Raw genomic sequence first — 15487 nt, forward strand, 5'->3', positions numbered from 1 at the left:
TCCCACCCCCACCCCTGAGAGGGAGAGGACTGTTGCGAATTATACCTGATCGGTCACGCACAGTCCAAGTCTTAGGCTGAGGCACCAAAAACCAGGTCCACATCTGCAGAGTTTCTAGTCAATGTTTAATGCATTACGCTTGAGCGTGGTGCCCTCCCGCTAGTCAGGAGGGGACCCCGTATACAGTTTATGCAAAGCTTATATACCATCTGACATCGCGTGCTGCCCTTGTGCATCGGCACCCCTAACCAATGAATTTCATCCCCACCCCATCCTTAGCCACTCTCTGGCGAGTGCTTTCTCGTGTTCTGAGCACGTCAACAACTTTATCATTAAAACGGAACATGCTGTTACACAACGTGCTTCACATACCACAAAACAGGAAGGACAACAGTTTCCAGGCCCGAAACAATTCCCCAAATATGCTGCCGTCTGTGCTGCACAGACAGTGGCTGGAGCCAAAGGGTGCCAGCTCTGCAAAAATAAGCTCTGCAAAATACACATATTAACTTTCCCCTCAACAACTTTTTTTTTTGTACGTCAGTTAACACTATATAGGGGCTGAGTAACCACGATGAAGGACTAATAACTGCAAACAACACATTTTACAGCATTGAAGGCATACAAATAACACGGCAAAGAAAACAGCAACCCATATGAATATGTACAGAGCACGCCTTCCCCAGACCCCGAGATCCGGCATCCATGATGTGAGCCAATTTCACACTTCCTGAAATCCAGTACTGGTATTATCAAGACTGATGTGATGAAATAAAGTCGCCTGTTGCTTGAGGATATGGATGTCAGTCTCTACCCTATGGTGTTGATTTACGAAAACACAACAGCTGGAGTTAACTAGAGCGCATACCCCACCCTGGTTAGCGAGGAGGTAATCTAATGCTAAACGATTTTGCAAGGTTGTTTGAGATAATTGTGTGACTTCGGTTTGGAGGGTAGATAAAGCATCCGCAGTGGCGTTGGCCATCTGCTCTAAGGCAGCAGAAATATTAACTATAGCTTTTTCTAGCTCACTTACTTCTAACCATGGCAGAAACCAGCGTGCAAAGGAATGAAAACCCGTGGGCCGCTCGATGAGGGGATTTAAAGGGATACTTTGCCGATTCCTCCATACTATATTGCGAATTTCTTTTTGTGTTAGACTCTGATAAACTGTTACAGCAGGGATTATTGCTCCTAGGGTGCAGGTACCATACCATCCCACTGGAAGAACCTTATAGGCTGTGTGGTTACATAACCAATTTCAACCTGATCCTTCAGGGACTGGCCAAGGGGCTCTTGAATAATTTGAAACGGTTGCCACCCCAGAACTAATTTTTATAGTGCGGTTGCACCCCATAAAAGTTCCTACAAAATTCCCATTTTTAAAATTCCTATTTCTCCACCTGCGTTTTACACATATTGCATAATTGCCCTGGGCCACCATGTCGATAGACCATGTTTGAATAGTGATATTCCAATGAAAGGTAGTATTAGCCCATAATGTAGACAAATGCGTTCCATTAGTAGGGATAGGGACCCCCACCAATGGAATTCCCTGACTAATATATGTGGGGGTATGGATACATATCCAACATTGTGTTTGATTTATATTTTGCGTAATAGCCCGAGTCAAATTCAAAAAACTATTACCCGCCCACCCTTGTACTGGATTCGGGAATAGGGGGAAGAACCCCCAGGCCAGCCATACCAATAACGACATCCTCCCCGGTACCATACGAAAACCCCCATTCCCAATATACGAGTCCAAAAGAGAAATACAAGAAGTCCTGGTGGGCTGCGAAGATCCCAGTAATTGGAAGGCTCGGTCCATGGGCTGGCTGTAATATTCATCCGTAGAATGGCTCGTACGCTGGATCACTCGGGTCCTGGGGAGGCGCTGTCGCTGCTTTGACGTAGTTGTGGTGGATCCACGAGCTCTTTCCTGCAACCTTTAAAGCAGAATAAGTACATAACAAAACTTGATATGGCCCCTCCCACCTAGGTTCCAAGGGGTCTGTGCGGGGAATCTTTTTAACCATAACCCAATTCCCTGGCTTAAATGAGTGAATCTGCAGTCCCAACGGTGCAGTTTGACACAATTGACCTTTAAATTGATTATCAATCAGTTCCTGTTGTAACCTAGCAACATATTTGGCCAGAGTTTCGTCACCATCCAAGAGACTAGCATGTGCTGGAACGTAGGTTCCTGGAATTAAAGCGGGTCTGCCAAATAACACCTCAAATGGGGACAGGCCCAGGGGCATGCGCGGTGTCCGCCTTATGTGCCACAAGACAATTGGTAGGATTTCCAGCCATTTAAGTCCAGTTTTCTTACAGAATTTTGCTATCATTGTCTTTACTGTTCAGTTCATGCATTCCACCTGACCAGCAGACTGAGGGTGATACGGAGTATGTAATTGTCTAGTGATTCCCAAACATTTATACAGTTCCTCCAAAATTTTCGCAGTAAAGTGTGAGCCTTGATCTGAGTCGATAACTTCAGGGACACCAAACCTAGGTACAATATCCTTCATTAGAAACTTAACTACAGATCTCGCATCTGCTTTCCTTGTTGGTACCGCTTCAGGCCACCCAGATAGCTGGTCCACTATAACGAGAAGGTGATGGAATCCTGAACACTTGGGCATGTCTGCATAATCCATTTGCAGATGCTGAAACGGAAAATTCGCCCAAGGTCTCCCCCCCCGCGAACTGGCGTCAGACCGAGTCATAGCAGAGAATGCCAAACAAGTTGAACAGGATCCAAGAATACGCTTCACCGCAGGATAAATGTGTGGTGCCGCCCAGGATTGGAGTATGGCAGCCACTGTGCCTTGGACACCAGCATGGCCCAGGGAATGAAAATAATGGGCAGCTGCCAGTAAATAACGACGGGGGAGAATAGGTTTGCCCCCGATTTGCCAAATTTTATCAGCGCCCTCAACACCTTCCCAACGTTTCCACTCGCCCAATTCCTCCAAGGATACATCAGTGTACATTAATGTCCAATCCGCAGGTGGGAAAGACCCATCCAAGGGGAGGGTAACCGACACCAAAAGGGGTTGTAAGGCTGCCACTTTTGCGGCTGAGTCAGCTAACGTGTTACCTTGAGAAACAACACTATCGGAGTGCCTGTGCGCATAGCAATGTACCACTGCCACCTGGCGTGGGGCTAAAATAGCTTCTAGTAGCGCGGCGATCAAGGGACCATTAGCTATTTTTGCACCTGAGGAAGTTAGAAATTCACGCTGTTTTCAAAGCTGACCTGTAGCATGACAGACTCCGAAAGCATATCTCGAGTCTGTGTAAATGGTAACAGTTTTTCCCGCGGACAATAAGCAAGCTCTCGTGAGCGCATACAATTCTGCACCCTGGGCACTAAATGATGGTGGCAAAGGAGCAGCTTCTATAACATCGGTTTGGGAAGTCACTGAATACCCCGAAACCCGACAGCCATCCAAATAATATGAAGACCCATCTGTGAAGAGAAGCAGATCGGACTCCATTAAAGGAGAATCTGTTAGATCCGGGCGGGGTTTACCATCCTGAGCGACGACATCCATACACACATGGTGAGGGGTGCCATCCTCTGGGAGGGGTAACAAGGTTGCTGGATTGAGGGTGTTGCAGCGGCGTAGAGTGATGTTATCAGCAGCTAACAAAATTAGTTCATATTTATGAGCTCGTTGTGGAGACAACGCCTGGGTAGAATGCTGTTTTAAAAGGATTTTAACCTCGTGGGGGACCCAAACAGTCAGGGGGTGTCCCAGAACTACAGGTTGCGAACGCTCAACCATGATTGCCGCTGCGGCAATCGACCGCACACAGGAAACAGAGCCCCGGACAACAGGATCCAGTTATACTGAATAATAAGCTTTGGGGCGTGGGCGGTCTCCAAGATATTGTAAGAGGACACCACTAGCTACTCCCTGTTGTTCGTGACTAAAAAGAAAAAATGGTTTACCGTAGTCCGGGAATCCCAGGGCGGGCGCCGTAACCAAGGCCTTCTTAACCGCTGTAAAGGCAGTCTCCCTCTCCACGGTCCAGGAAATCGGGTCGAGGGTTGATGACGTAGTAGCTTGGACCAGGGGTTTTACCAGTTCTCCAAACCCCACGATCCAAGGTCGACAAAAGCCGGCAGCCCCTAAGAAAGCCCGCAACTGCCTTTTTGTTGTTGGGCGCGGGTAATCTTGGATTGCCCGTACTCTATCGGGAGATAATAAACGCTCTCCAGGCCGAATTACAAAACCCAGATAAATTACCTGATTTAGGCACAGCTGTAACTTGGATGGGGACGCACTATGACCCTTATTCGCTAGTGCAGTAAGTAAAACGACAGAATCAGTTAAACATGCACTGTAGTCCAAGGAGGCAATCAACAAATCATAGAATCATAGAATCATAGAATATCAGGGTTGGAAGGGACCCCAGAAGGTCATCTAGTCCAACCCCCTGCTCAAAGCAGGACCAAGTCCCAGTTAAATCATCCCAGCCAGGGCTTTGTCAAGCCTGACCTTAAAAACCTCTAAGGAAGGAGATTCTACCACCTCCCTAGGTAACGCATTCCAGTGTTTCACCACCCTCTTAGTGAAAAAGTTTTTCCTAATATCCAATCTAAACCTCCCCCATTGCAACTTGAGACCATTACTCCTCGTTCTGTCATCTGCTACCATTGAGAACAGTCTAGAGCCATCCTCTTTGAAACCCCCTTTCAGGTAGTTGAAAGCAGCTATCAAATCCCCCCTCATTCTTCTCTTCTGCAGACTAAACAATCCCAGCTCCCTCAGCCTCTCCTCATAAGTCATGTGCTCTAGACCCCTAATCATTTTTGTTGCCCTTCGCTGTACTCTTTCCAATTTATCCACATCCTTCCTGTAGTGTGGGGCCCAAAACTGGACACAGTACTCCAGATGAGGCCTCACCAGTGCCGAATAGAGGGGAACGATCACGTCCCTCGATCTGCTCGCTATGCCCCTACTTATACATCCCAAAATGCCATTGGCCTTCTTGGCAACAAGGGCACACTGCTGACTCATATCCAGCTTCTCGTCCACTGTCACCCCTAGGTCCTTTTCCGCAGAACTGCTGCCGAGCCATTCGGTCCCTAGTCTGTAGCGGTGCATTGGATTCTTCCATCCTAAGTGCAGGACCCTGCATTTATCCTTATTGAACCTCATTAGATTTCTTTTGGCCCAATCCTCCAATTTGTCTAGGTCCTTCTGTATCCTATCCCTCCCCTCCAGCGTATCTACCACTCCTCCCAGTTTAGTATCATCCGCAAATTTGCTGAGAGTGCAATCCACACCATCCTCCAGATCATTTATGAAGATATTGAACAAAACGGGCCCCAGGACCGACCCCTGGGGCACTCCACTTGACACCGGCTGCCAACTAGACATGGAGCCATTGATCACTACCCGTTGAGCCCGACAATCTAGCCAGCTTTCTACCCACTTTATAGTGCATTCATCCAGCCCATACTTCCTTAACTTGCTGACAAGAATGCTGTGGGAGACCGTGTCAAAAGCTTTGCTAAAGTCAAGAAACAATACATCCACTGCTTTCCCTTCATCCACAGAACCAGTAATCTCATCATAAAAGGCGATTAGATTAGTCAGGCATGACCTTCCCTTGGTGAATCCATGCTGACTGTTCCTGATCACTTTCCTCTCCTCTAAGTGCTTCAGGATTGATTCTTTGAGGACCTGCTCCATGATTTTTCCAGGGACTGAGGTGAGGCTGACCGGCCTGTAGTTCCCAGGATCCTCCTTCTTCCCTTTTTTAAAGATGGGCACTACATTAGCCTTTTTCCAGTCATCCGGGACTTCCCCCGTTCGCCACGAGTTTTCAAAGATAATGGCCAAGGGCTCTGCAATCACAGCCGCCAATTCCTTCAGCACTCTCGGATGCAATTCGTCCGGCCCCATGGACTTGTGCACGTCCAGCTTTTCTAAATAGTCCCTAACCACCTCTATCTCTACAGAGGGCTGGCCATCTCTTCCCCGTTTTGTGTTGCCCAGCACAGCAGTCTGGGAGCTGACCTTGTTAGTGAAAACAGAGGCAAAAAAAGCATTGAGTACATTAGCTTTTAATTAGCATTAGCATCTACATACTGAACCAAAACCGAAGAACCAGGCAAAACAATGTCCTTCAAATCTGCTGTAAGTATTTGAGAAAAGATAGTAGGGGATCCTGAGAATCCCTGGGGGAGCCGCGTCCATGTCAATTGCTGACCTTTTCAGGTAAAGGCAAACAGATATTGGGAATCCGGGTGCAAAGGGATACTAAAGAACGCGGCACACAAGTCGACTACAGTAAAACAAGTGGCCGAGTGAGGAATTAACGTCAAAATAGTACTCGGGTCAGGAACAACTGGATGTGGGGCTATAACGTAATCATTAATAGCACGCAAATCCTGAACAAATCGATAAACCGGGTGCCCGTCGGTTCCTGATTTAGGTTTTCTTACTGGGAGGATGGGCGTATTACAGGGTGAACTACAAGGAACCAGAATTCCCTGTGCCAAGTAGCTGTCAATAAGACGTGAGATACTCTCCTCTGCTTCCCTTGGCAAGGGATACTGCTTCACGGAAGGGGGCGGCCCGTCTTTAGTTGTTAGGCTCACCGGAACAGCAGATTTAAGGAAACCCACATCAGTGGAATTTGTACTCCATAAAAAATGGGGGACACTAGACAATTCAAAGGGTACACTGGGAATAGGCGTGGTTGACGTCATAAGAGAGGCAACTGTCGAATCTGGAACAGTCAGACGGAGCCCCTCAGGGGCACAATATATATGTGCTCCCAATTTGCCCAGCACATCCTGTCCCAGAAGGTTTGCTGGGCCCTCCGGCATTATAACAAATCTATGGGATAGCTTTAGAGAACCAAGCTCAATGGGGATAGGGTAAGATAACGGAGCCGGGCAGGGGTTTCCTTCTATACCTTGCACCCAAACCTTAGTATTAGACACAGACCCTGGCACAAACGTTATAGTGGAAAGGGTGGCTCCTGTATCCACCAAGAAAGGCACTAGACGTTCCCCAATTTTCAGGTAAATTTGTGACTGCATTTCCAAGTCCCACTCCAACTCTCCCAAAGTTCCCAAAATCTTCGCCTCCAGTCACCGGGGGTCAATTTGATTCAAAGGGTTGGTGGGAGGACACCCTTGAGGAGTCTGTGGAAAACCGGACAGGCCATTTTGCACTGGCTCCTGCCAAGGAGCCCCCTTTGGACGGAGGGGACATTCCCTTTTCCAGTGTCCTGGTTGTTTACAGTAGTTACAATTGCCAAATTTCGTGTTTGCCCAATTTTCTCTTTGCTCTATTCGTCCCCGCCCCCTTCCTCTTGTCCCGCCATGCTCCCGCCAATTCTGATTTCCAAATGGGACCTGCAACGCGGCTGCCAACATGCTTACTTCTTCCTTCTTTTGTTTATGCTTTTCCTTAGCCTTTTCCTCGTCCCTGCCATTAAACACGAAAGTGGCCAAGCGAACTACATCCTGGAGAGGTTTTCCTGGCCAATCAGGCACATGTTTAGAGAAATATTTTTTAATGTCTGGGGCTGCTTGATTAACATAAAAAGAAACCATCATAGGATGGTTTATCTCCGCTTCTGGGTCGATGCCGCCGCCGTATATGCGGACTCGTTTCGACAAGCGGGCTAGGAAGGCAGAGGGATGCTCAGTGACCTCCTGCTGACATTCACGAATCTTAGACCAATTAGCTGACTTGCTACCTGCTTTACGCATTGCTTCTAAGAGACCATTCCTGCCCGCTTTCAGGAGGTCCATTTGGGCAGAAACATTAGGGTTTCAACCAGGATCGACAAGGGGCCAGGCAGTACGAGCACCATCCTCTCCTGCCCAGCGTCTATTGGCATTCAAGATGGAATACTTTTCATCGGGAGTAAAAAGTGTGTCCAAGATTACCTGAACATCCCCCCAGGCAGGATTAAAAGCAGTAAACACAGATCGAATTGTTTGCAATACCTTTTCTGGATCATCACGCAGACAAGGCATCTGCTGCTGCCGTGTTACCAAGTCGCCTGGGCCAAAGGGGCGATGCACATAGGGGAAAACAATTTGTTCACCTCCGTCCACCGTATGGGAGACAAGATGTTGCTGAATAAGAGGGGCTTGTAAAGCAATCGGTGGATCCATAATGAATCAGAAGGCTGCGAATAAGCCGGAGGAAAGGGAGAGGAAGTAGGCAGAGGATAGGGTGGGGCCGAAGACCCCTGGGAGAGATAAGAAAAAGAAGAGGTAAGAGGACGTCCTTTCGCACGCACATAAGCCCAATTGTCCCATACATACCAGTAATCCATCTGGGCTGGCGCCTTATCCTCCAGCCTCTTTCTCAAGGCAGTCAATGTTTCCCCTGTAAATGACCCGTCGGGTGGCCATTGCATAGATGCCTGAGAAAGGCCTTGAATTATTGGCCATTCTACCTTACATAAAACAATAGCTTTTCTCTTACTTAACTCATGGGTGCCCGAAATATTCTTCCAATTCTTAAGAATTTCCGCCAAAGGAGTCCCCCTCTTGATACTCTGCCCAGAGCCCATAATCAGGCAACCGAGGGGACACCTGATGTGCCACCTCATCGTCCGAGCGACTCCTTGCGCTCCCTCCCGTCGGAATTCTCCAAGGTGAATTCACCCTTTGCCGGCTAGAGCTGTCCGAGAGGAGGAGCGCGACCTCAGTACGCTTTTTGTGACGAGCCTAAAGTCACATCTGGGGTGCCAAAACTGTTGCGAATTATACCTGATCGGTCACGCACAGTCCAAGTCTTAGGCTGAGGCACCAAAAACCAGGTCCACATCTGCAGAGTTTCTAGTCAATGTTTAATGCATTACGCTCGAGTGTGGTGCCCTCCCGCTAGTCAGGAGGGGACCCCGTATACAGTTTATGCAAAGCTTATATACCATCTGACATCGCGTGCTGCCCTTGTGCATCGGCACCCCTAACCAATGAATTTCATCCCCACCCCATCCTTAGCCACTCTCCGGCGAGTGCTTTCTCGTGTTCTGAGCACGTCAACAACTTTATCATTAAAACGGAACATGCTGTTACACAACGTGCTTCACATACCACAAAACAGGAAGGACAACAGTTTCCAGGCCCGAAACAATTCCCCAAATATGCTGCGGTCTGTGCTGCACAGACAGTGGCTGAAGCCAAAGGGTGCCAGCTCTGCAAAAATAAGCTCTGCAAAATACACATATTAACTTTCCCCTCAACAGGACTCACCTGCATCTGCTCCTCCACAGCACCACGGCCACGGCAGCTACGGCCAGAACCCCCAGGGTGATGCCCACGGCCAGGCCGGGGCCCCACCGCCTGCTCTGCCCTGTAAAACAGGGGGTGCCATGCTGGGAACAGGGACAGGAGTATGGGCCCTGTTCCCTCCGCCTCTCCCGCAGTCCCCCCTGCTCCCCCCACGCCAACCCACTGCCCTCAGCCCCCCACCCTGTTCCCTCTGCCTCCCCCGCAGTCCCACTCCTTTCTTCCCCCACCTTCCCACCCCCTGAAGTTCTGCTCCCCCATCCCAGTCCTGTCCCGTTCCCCTCAGCTTCTCCATCCTGCTCCCCATGATCCATCTCCCCACCCCCCACCCACCTGCTCTGCTTCCCTACGCCCCAATCCCACTGCCTGGACCCACCACGTCCCACTCAGGACGTGCAGGAAAAGCCCCCAGAGACCACAACCGCACTACCCACCCCCTGGGGACGTGCACCTACCCCAGGGGATCAGCAGGCTCTGGCCCCCCAGGCTGCTGTGCTCCACCCGGCAGGCGTAGCTGTGCCTGTTGCCCGGCTCCACGGCCAGGGAGCTGCGCAGCTGGTAGGTCAGGTCCGCGTTGGGCAGGATCCCACTGGAGTTCAGCCGCCCGCCCGGCACCACCTCCTCCCCGTCCTGCAGCCAGGCCACGCGGATGGGCCGGGGGTAGAAACCGGTGACCCGGCAAACCAGCAGTAACGGCGCGGGGGTCCCGGCTGGGGGAGGCGCTCGGGCAAACACCACGGCGACCAGCCGCTCTGAGACGGGGGGAGAAAGATGGGGAGGGGGAGAGGGGAGGATTCAGTCTGAGCCTCAGGGACTCACTAGCCAAGCCCAGCTCCATCCCCGGCGTCAGGTGTTGGCCCTGCTGTCCTGGCCAGACCCCAATTCTGCCCCCTGCGGTTACCAGTGGTGAGGGAATCCCCCTTCACTTCCTGTGCTAAACTGCTGTGCAGTGCGGCTATGAAATGGCTACTGTGCTCCACCCTAGCTATAGCTGCATTTGTACACCAGGCAAGGGGTCCCTGGATAAACGGCCCCCTGCTCCAACCCAGAGGTGGCTGCATGGCAGCGAGTGGTGTCCAGCCTCACCTTGCCTCTCCAGAGACTCTTTCCCATGCTGGACAAAGCTCTTGATCTGATTGACACACGTCGTTCTCATGAGAAACTGAAGCGTGATGGCTGTGCCCTTATCCAGGTTGAGAAGGTCCTGGGTGTAGAGCGCCAGCTTGTCCCCGTGCCGAGCAAGCCAGGTGCCTGCGTCCGCATCAAAGCTGATGAAGTCCTCGCCGTTCACTCCGGCATCATAGAATCCCCTCGAGGTGCCGTTAGGGTGCAGCTCGCAGCCGAGGGAGCCCTGGGTAACAAAGGGGTCTGGAACAGGAAGGGCAGGGGGATGAGGAGGGGCGTGCGGAGGTCCCAGGAGGGGGCAGCAGTTGAGAGATGGGGGAGTAAAGACATAATGTCAGGGGCCATGAGGATGTTGGGCCACACGACGGAGGCGGGATTGTGGCGCAGCCCTGGCTGGAGTTAAGGGTAAGGTGCAGTTTCTGTTTAAAGCTCATTTTTCACGTGCAGAGTCAGATTGGCTCGAAAATCGCTGCGTTATATCGGGGCCTGAGGCAGGGGTTGTGGTGCAAATTTGGGGTCCCTTGGTCACGGGGTTCCTGAGATACAGACCCCGGCCCAAATGACCTGCTTTCAAAGGGTCAGGCTACATGTCAGGAAAGACCAGGAGCCTCGGCTCAGGGAGTGGGGCGTGGGGCCTTTCCCCTCTGGGAAGTTCAGGCTACAATCTGGCCCCAGACCTAGCTGGCTGACTCTGGGGTGGAGAATGGGACACGGGTGTTTCCCCTCCGGGGGCCGCCAGCTCCAATCAGCCAAAGGGCCAGGGACTGGCTGTCTTGCCCCCAATGACACACTCCGTGGCTGTGGCGAGTGTGTCAGTTCCCAGCACCCCGCTCCATACTCACAGCCCATTCCGTGCTGCTGAGCTATTCTGTTCACAGTACGGTTGAAGTTGAACAGGTAGCGATGGATCAGCAGCTCCAGGTCCTGCCACTGCTTCGGGGTCAGGCCCTGCTGGGCCCAGGGCTGCAGGCAGCGGATCTCGCAGGTGCTGCAATCCATGGAGTGGGTCTCCAGGTCGCCCAGCAGGGCCATCCCCTCCATGTCCGTGGAGCTGGCGTTGTGGAAGACGAGGATTTGGAGCAGCCGGAGGGTGGGGAGAGAAGGGGAGGCTGGGGGGAGGTGTCAGGAAAGAAATGGAGAACAAAGTGGGTGGGGAGAGAGATTAATGAGCCTCAGTCTCCTTTAACTCCTTCGTTACAGGGTCTCCCTGCTGAACCTAACCCACCTCCCCGCTCCTCCTACTCCCCCAGCAAGGGTCACTAGCCCAGCGTGGTGCTGCCCTACCCTAGCCTTGGGATTACACCATCCACACCTCCCAGCTGCAAAAGCGGCAGGGGAGGGGGGTCCCCACTTACTGGCCAAGCTCCCCCATGCCCAGGGGAGGAGCAGCAGAGGGAGCAGCATCCTGGCACGGGAAGGGGGATCCGGGCTCTGGCGAGTGTCAGGGAAGTTCCTCCGCACCCCACATGCCTCTCTGCCCACTTCTCTCTTTCTCTGTCTCTGCTCAGCTCCGTCCCTGCAGTTGTCAGTTGCTGGATCCCTGCGGGGGCCCCACATGCTGGAACGCTGGTTCTCCACCCGCTCACCTGGCCCCAGCCCTGCCACCCGCCTGCACCTACGTGGGGCCTGGCATCTGCGCTCTTTGCTCGCCCGCTCCGCACCGCAAATGGGAGGAAGGCCTCCTTCTGGAGGCCCAGGCCAGGGCTTTAAAAAGGGACTGTCACGGTGCAAACGGGACGGATGGTCAGCCTACTGCCAGGGGAGACCCCCCCGCTGCCCCCAGCCCCACCCCTCCCCCTGCAGTACAGCCCCCCAGTACTGCCCTAGGGCAATGGAGCCAGCCCTGACTGCCTGGGGAGACCCCCCTGCTGCCCCCCGCCCCTCCCCCTGCAGTACAGCCCCCCAGTATGTCCTTGGGCAATGGGGCCAGCCCTGACTGCCTGGGGAGAGACCCCAGCTGGCCCCCACCTGCTCCCTGCAGCACAGCCCCTAGCTCTGCCCTGGGGCAATGGGGCCAGCCCTGACTGCCTGGGGAGACCCCCCTGCTGCCCCCCACCCCACCCCTCCCCCTGCAGTACAGCCCCCCAATACTTCCCTGGGGCAATGGGGCCACCCCTGACTGCCAGGGGAGACCCCCCCTGCTGCCTCCTGTGACAAAATGGGGATTTCCCCTTGTTATGTTGTATGTGAGCCTATGTGAGTCTTATGTTTTGCATGAAAGCTGTGTGTGCCTCAGTTTCCCTTTGAATTGCACCAGTGTCTAGGTGTGACAAAGCAGGACTGTTCTTAATGTTTCCTCTGAATACTGTAGGGGTGCCTCAGTTTCCCCTATGCATTTCTTAAGTCTCTAGGGGGTGGGATAAGGGGGTGTAATTGTTGCAGAGCAAAGGGCCAGGATACATAAATGGCCAACACTCTGTCTCCTGGCCACTGACGGCCTGGCCCTTCCCCTGCAAGGTGAGAGCTAAAGGCGTTGGAGAACAAAGGAATCAGGTGCCCTCCTGGCTGGGAAAGGGGAAAGCCCAGAGGCTGGAGAGAGTTTCAGTTTGGGGCTGGCTGGGGACGAGGAGTGAAGTGCAGACGGGATTGTCTGGCTCACTGCCCCCCAAAATGGATCTGGCTGAGGGTCCTGTTCTCTGCACCTACAAGCTCTGGTTTAGACCATGTTCCTGTCGTCTAATAAACCTTCTGTTTCCCCGGCTGGCTGAGAGTCACGTCTGACTGTGAAGTTGGGGGGCAGGACCCTCTGGCCCCACCAGGACCCTGCCCGCGCGGACTCGCTGCAGGAAGCGTTCGGTGGGGCAGGGGATGCTGAATGCTCTGAGGTCAGACCCCGGAAGTTGGAAGCTGTGTGAGCTTCTTGCCCTGCAGACGGGCTGCTCACAGAGAGGAGGCTCCCCCAGAGTCCTGACTGGCTTTGTAGGGAGCAGTTCCCAAGCATCGCCCAGGGACTCCGTGACAACTAGTGGCAGGGGTGGGATAAACTGCACCCTGTGGACAGAGCATCCTGCAGTAAGTGACTGGGGAGCAGTAAAACGAAGGGGGATTAGCGAGAGACAGGAGTGCTGGAGGCTCCGATAGGTGCGGTTCCAGAAGGCAGAGGAGCCTACGGCTCAACCCCGAGAGAGAGTGGACCCTCGAGAAGGGCTGTCGCACTGAAGGGGGTTCCCCCCAGGGACCACACGGGGCCAAGAGTGGGCACGATCTGTGAGTCCATGACAACATGGTAGCAGAGGATGGTTGGCGGATGCACCCTGTAGACGGTTGGCTACAAGCGCAGGCCCTTTGCAGTGAGTGGTGGCCAGCGATAAAACGAGGGAATTGAAGGAACCATCGTGGAAACGGCCTATTGCCAGCTCCGTACGAGGGACCTGGCACGTCTGTGCAAGGAGAGAGGGCTGAGCGTGGGGAGGCTCACTAAGGAGCAACTGATTCACCGGCTGGTAGAGAGTGACCGGTCCGAGGAGCGAGTTCCAGGTCCCAGCGGGGCTTCCCACTCCCAGAGAGCCTGGGAGTAGCAGGGGGTCCATCGGACACAGTTCCCCAGCAACGAGGGGGGCTTCCCACCTGGGTTCCCCCCAGTGGATGTGAAGAGATGGAAACTGGAGCTGAGAGTGAAGGAGCTGTGAAAGGAGCTGACCACTCGAAGCAGTGAAAACATGAGCTGGAGGAGCAGCGGGCCAAGAGGGGGGTAAGTGGGGAAAGGCCCCGAAATGCCAGTGTTGTGGGGAATCTAGACACCAAAGCCTGCTGCCCCAATTCAAGGAAGGGGGGATATTGATGCCTGCCTCCCAGCATTTGAGAAGGCCTGTGGTCTGAACCCGACTGACCCCTCAGACAGGCTCCACTGTCTGACCCCCCTGCTGGGTCCCAAGGCCATAGAGCGGTTCAGCCAGAGGGATGGTATTGAGACGGGGGACTCTGACCTGGTCAAACCGGCTTTGCTGCTGAAGTTTGAACTGACCCCCAAAGTGTACAGGAAACGATTCCGGGGTGTGCGCAAGACCCCAGGGGTCACTTACAAGGAGGTCGCCAACCTGCTGGGGGAATATCTCCCAAAAGTGGGGGAAGGGCGCAGGGGTCACGACCGCAGAGGACGGGTATCACCTGGTGGGGTTGGAGCAGCTGTATGACGTCTGCCCTCCAGACCTTAAGATGTGGTTAGGGGACTGGAAGTCCAAAGATCTGTGCAGTATGGGGGCACCGGCAGATGAGTTTGTGGACAGCAGATCAGGGGCAGGAGGGAGACCCCCATCAAGGACTCAGAAGAGGAGTCCCCCAGAGACCTCTCAAAGGTGGGACTCCAGGAAGCCCAACTCAGGGGTGCCTGTGAAGGCCAGGGTGGGCCGACCCCCTTGTGGGGCTTGAGGGACCTGAAATGTAATTACTGTGGCCAAAAGGGACCCAAGGTGGTGTCTTGCCCAAAGACACAGGAAATTTTCGCCCAAGAGAGCCCTCGAAGGGTTAATGGGCGAAGGGGCGACAGAGTGAGCTGGGAACCCCTCACCCAGCCAGCTATTGGGGCAGAGCTGGCCAGGGGAGGGGGAAGGCAGATGGGCTTCCCCTCCAAGCCCAGCAGATAGGTCTGCTTGTGACTCCTGGCCTCAGGCCCCTCTGATCCCCAGGGGGAGCGGCAGGTGGGGGTCAGTGGGGAGATATTCAGGGGGTGAAGCGATTCTGGGACCCAGACTCTTGTGGGTGTGATGCAACTTCACCAGCTGTGGAGGGGCCGTGTAACTTGGGGGGAGGCTCCCGGATGGCTGCCATCCACCCGGTGTTCCTGTGCAGACACAGGAAGGATCGGGGTGCAGGGCTGGTAGCTGGGGTCCTTCAGCACATCAGCCTTGATGTACTCTTGGGAAGTGACTGTGTCTCTCTAAGACAGGATCCGGACCCCAGTAACGTGAACCCAGAGATCGGCAGGCAGAGAGGGCAGGAGCCAGTGAGCATGTGAATGGCCCATAACTGCCCTAGCCGCAGGGTGGGGGTCCCTTCCCCCCGGCGAGTAGCACAAGGGAAGAACTGCGAAGCTCTGGTTTCCTGCCTGTCTGTAGCCAGCCCCTGGAGCTGAGTGGG

General features: G+C 53.5%; 1 protein-coding gene and 1 long non-coding RNA gene across 7 annotated transcripts in view; one reads left to right on the forward strand and one right to left on the reverse strand.

The window, feature by feature from the left end:
* Positions 1 to 12083, reverse strand: part of LOC119842568 (antigen-presenting glycoprotein CD1d-like) — a 22867-nt gene extending 10784 nt beyond the window's left edge. For 2 of the 6 annotated variants that reach the window (XR_006275677.1, XM_043497205.1), the window contains exons 1-5: positions 11767 to 12074; positions 11254 to 11520; positions 10373 to 10654; positions 9742 to 10038; positions 9251 to 9350 (exon numbers count right to left, since the gene is read on the reverse strand). Coding sequence is in view for 1 of the 6 variants with exons in the window: in XM_043497205.1 (XP_043353140.1) it covers positions 9251 to 9350; positions 9742 to 10038; positions 10373 to 10654; positions 11254 to 11520; positions 11767 to 11968 (1148 nt within the window). In the remaining 5 variants the exon portion in view is untranslated. Of the gene's footprint in view, positions 1 to 45; positions 1950 to 5980; positions 6042 to 7990; positions 8239 to 9250; positions 9351 to 9741; positions 10039 to 10372; positions 10655 to 11253; positions 11521 to 11766 lie in introns of those variants that run through there. The other 4 variants (XR_006275676.1, XR_006275674.1, XR_006275678.1 and 1 more) reach the window with 4 other exon arrangements.
* Positions 7951 to 14026, forward strand: LOC122456692. Its single transcript, XR_006275691.1, has 3 exons — positions 7951 to 7961; positions 13360 to 13366; positions 13896 to 14026. It is a non-coding gene; the product is annotated as an uncharacterized LOC122456692 (long non-coding RNA).
* Positions 14027 to 15487: the final 1461 nt, after the last annotated feature.

The sequence above is a fragment of the Dermochelys coriacea genome, chromosome 14 (assembly GCF_009764565.3).
Source record: "Dermochelys coriacea isolate rDerCor1 chromosome 14, rDerCor1.pri.v4, whole genome shotgun sequence".
NCBI classification, from domain to species: Eukaryota; Metazoa; Chordata; order Testudines; family Dermochelyidae; genus Dermochelys; species Dermochelys coriacea.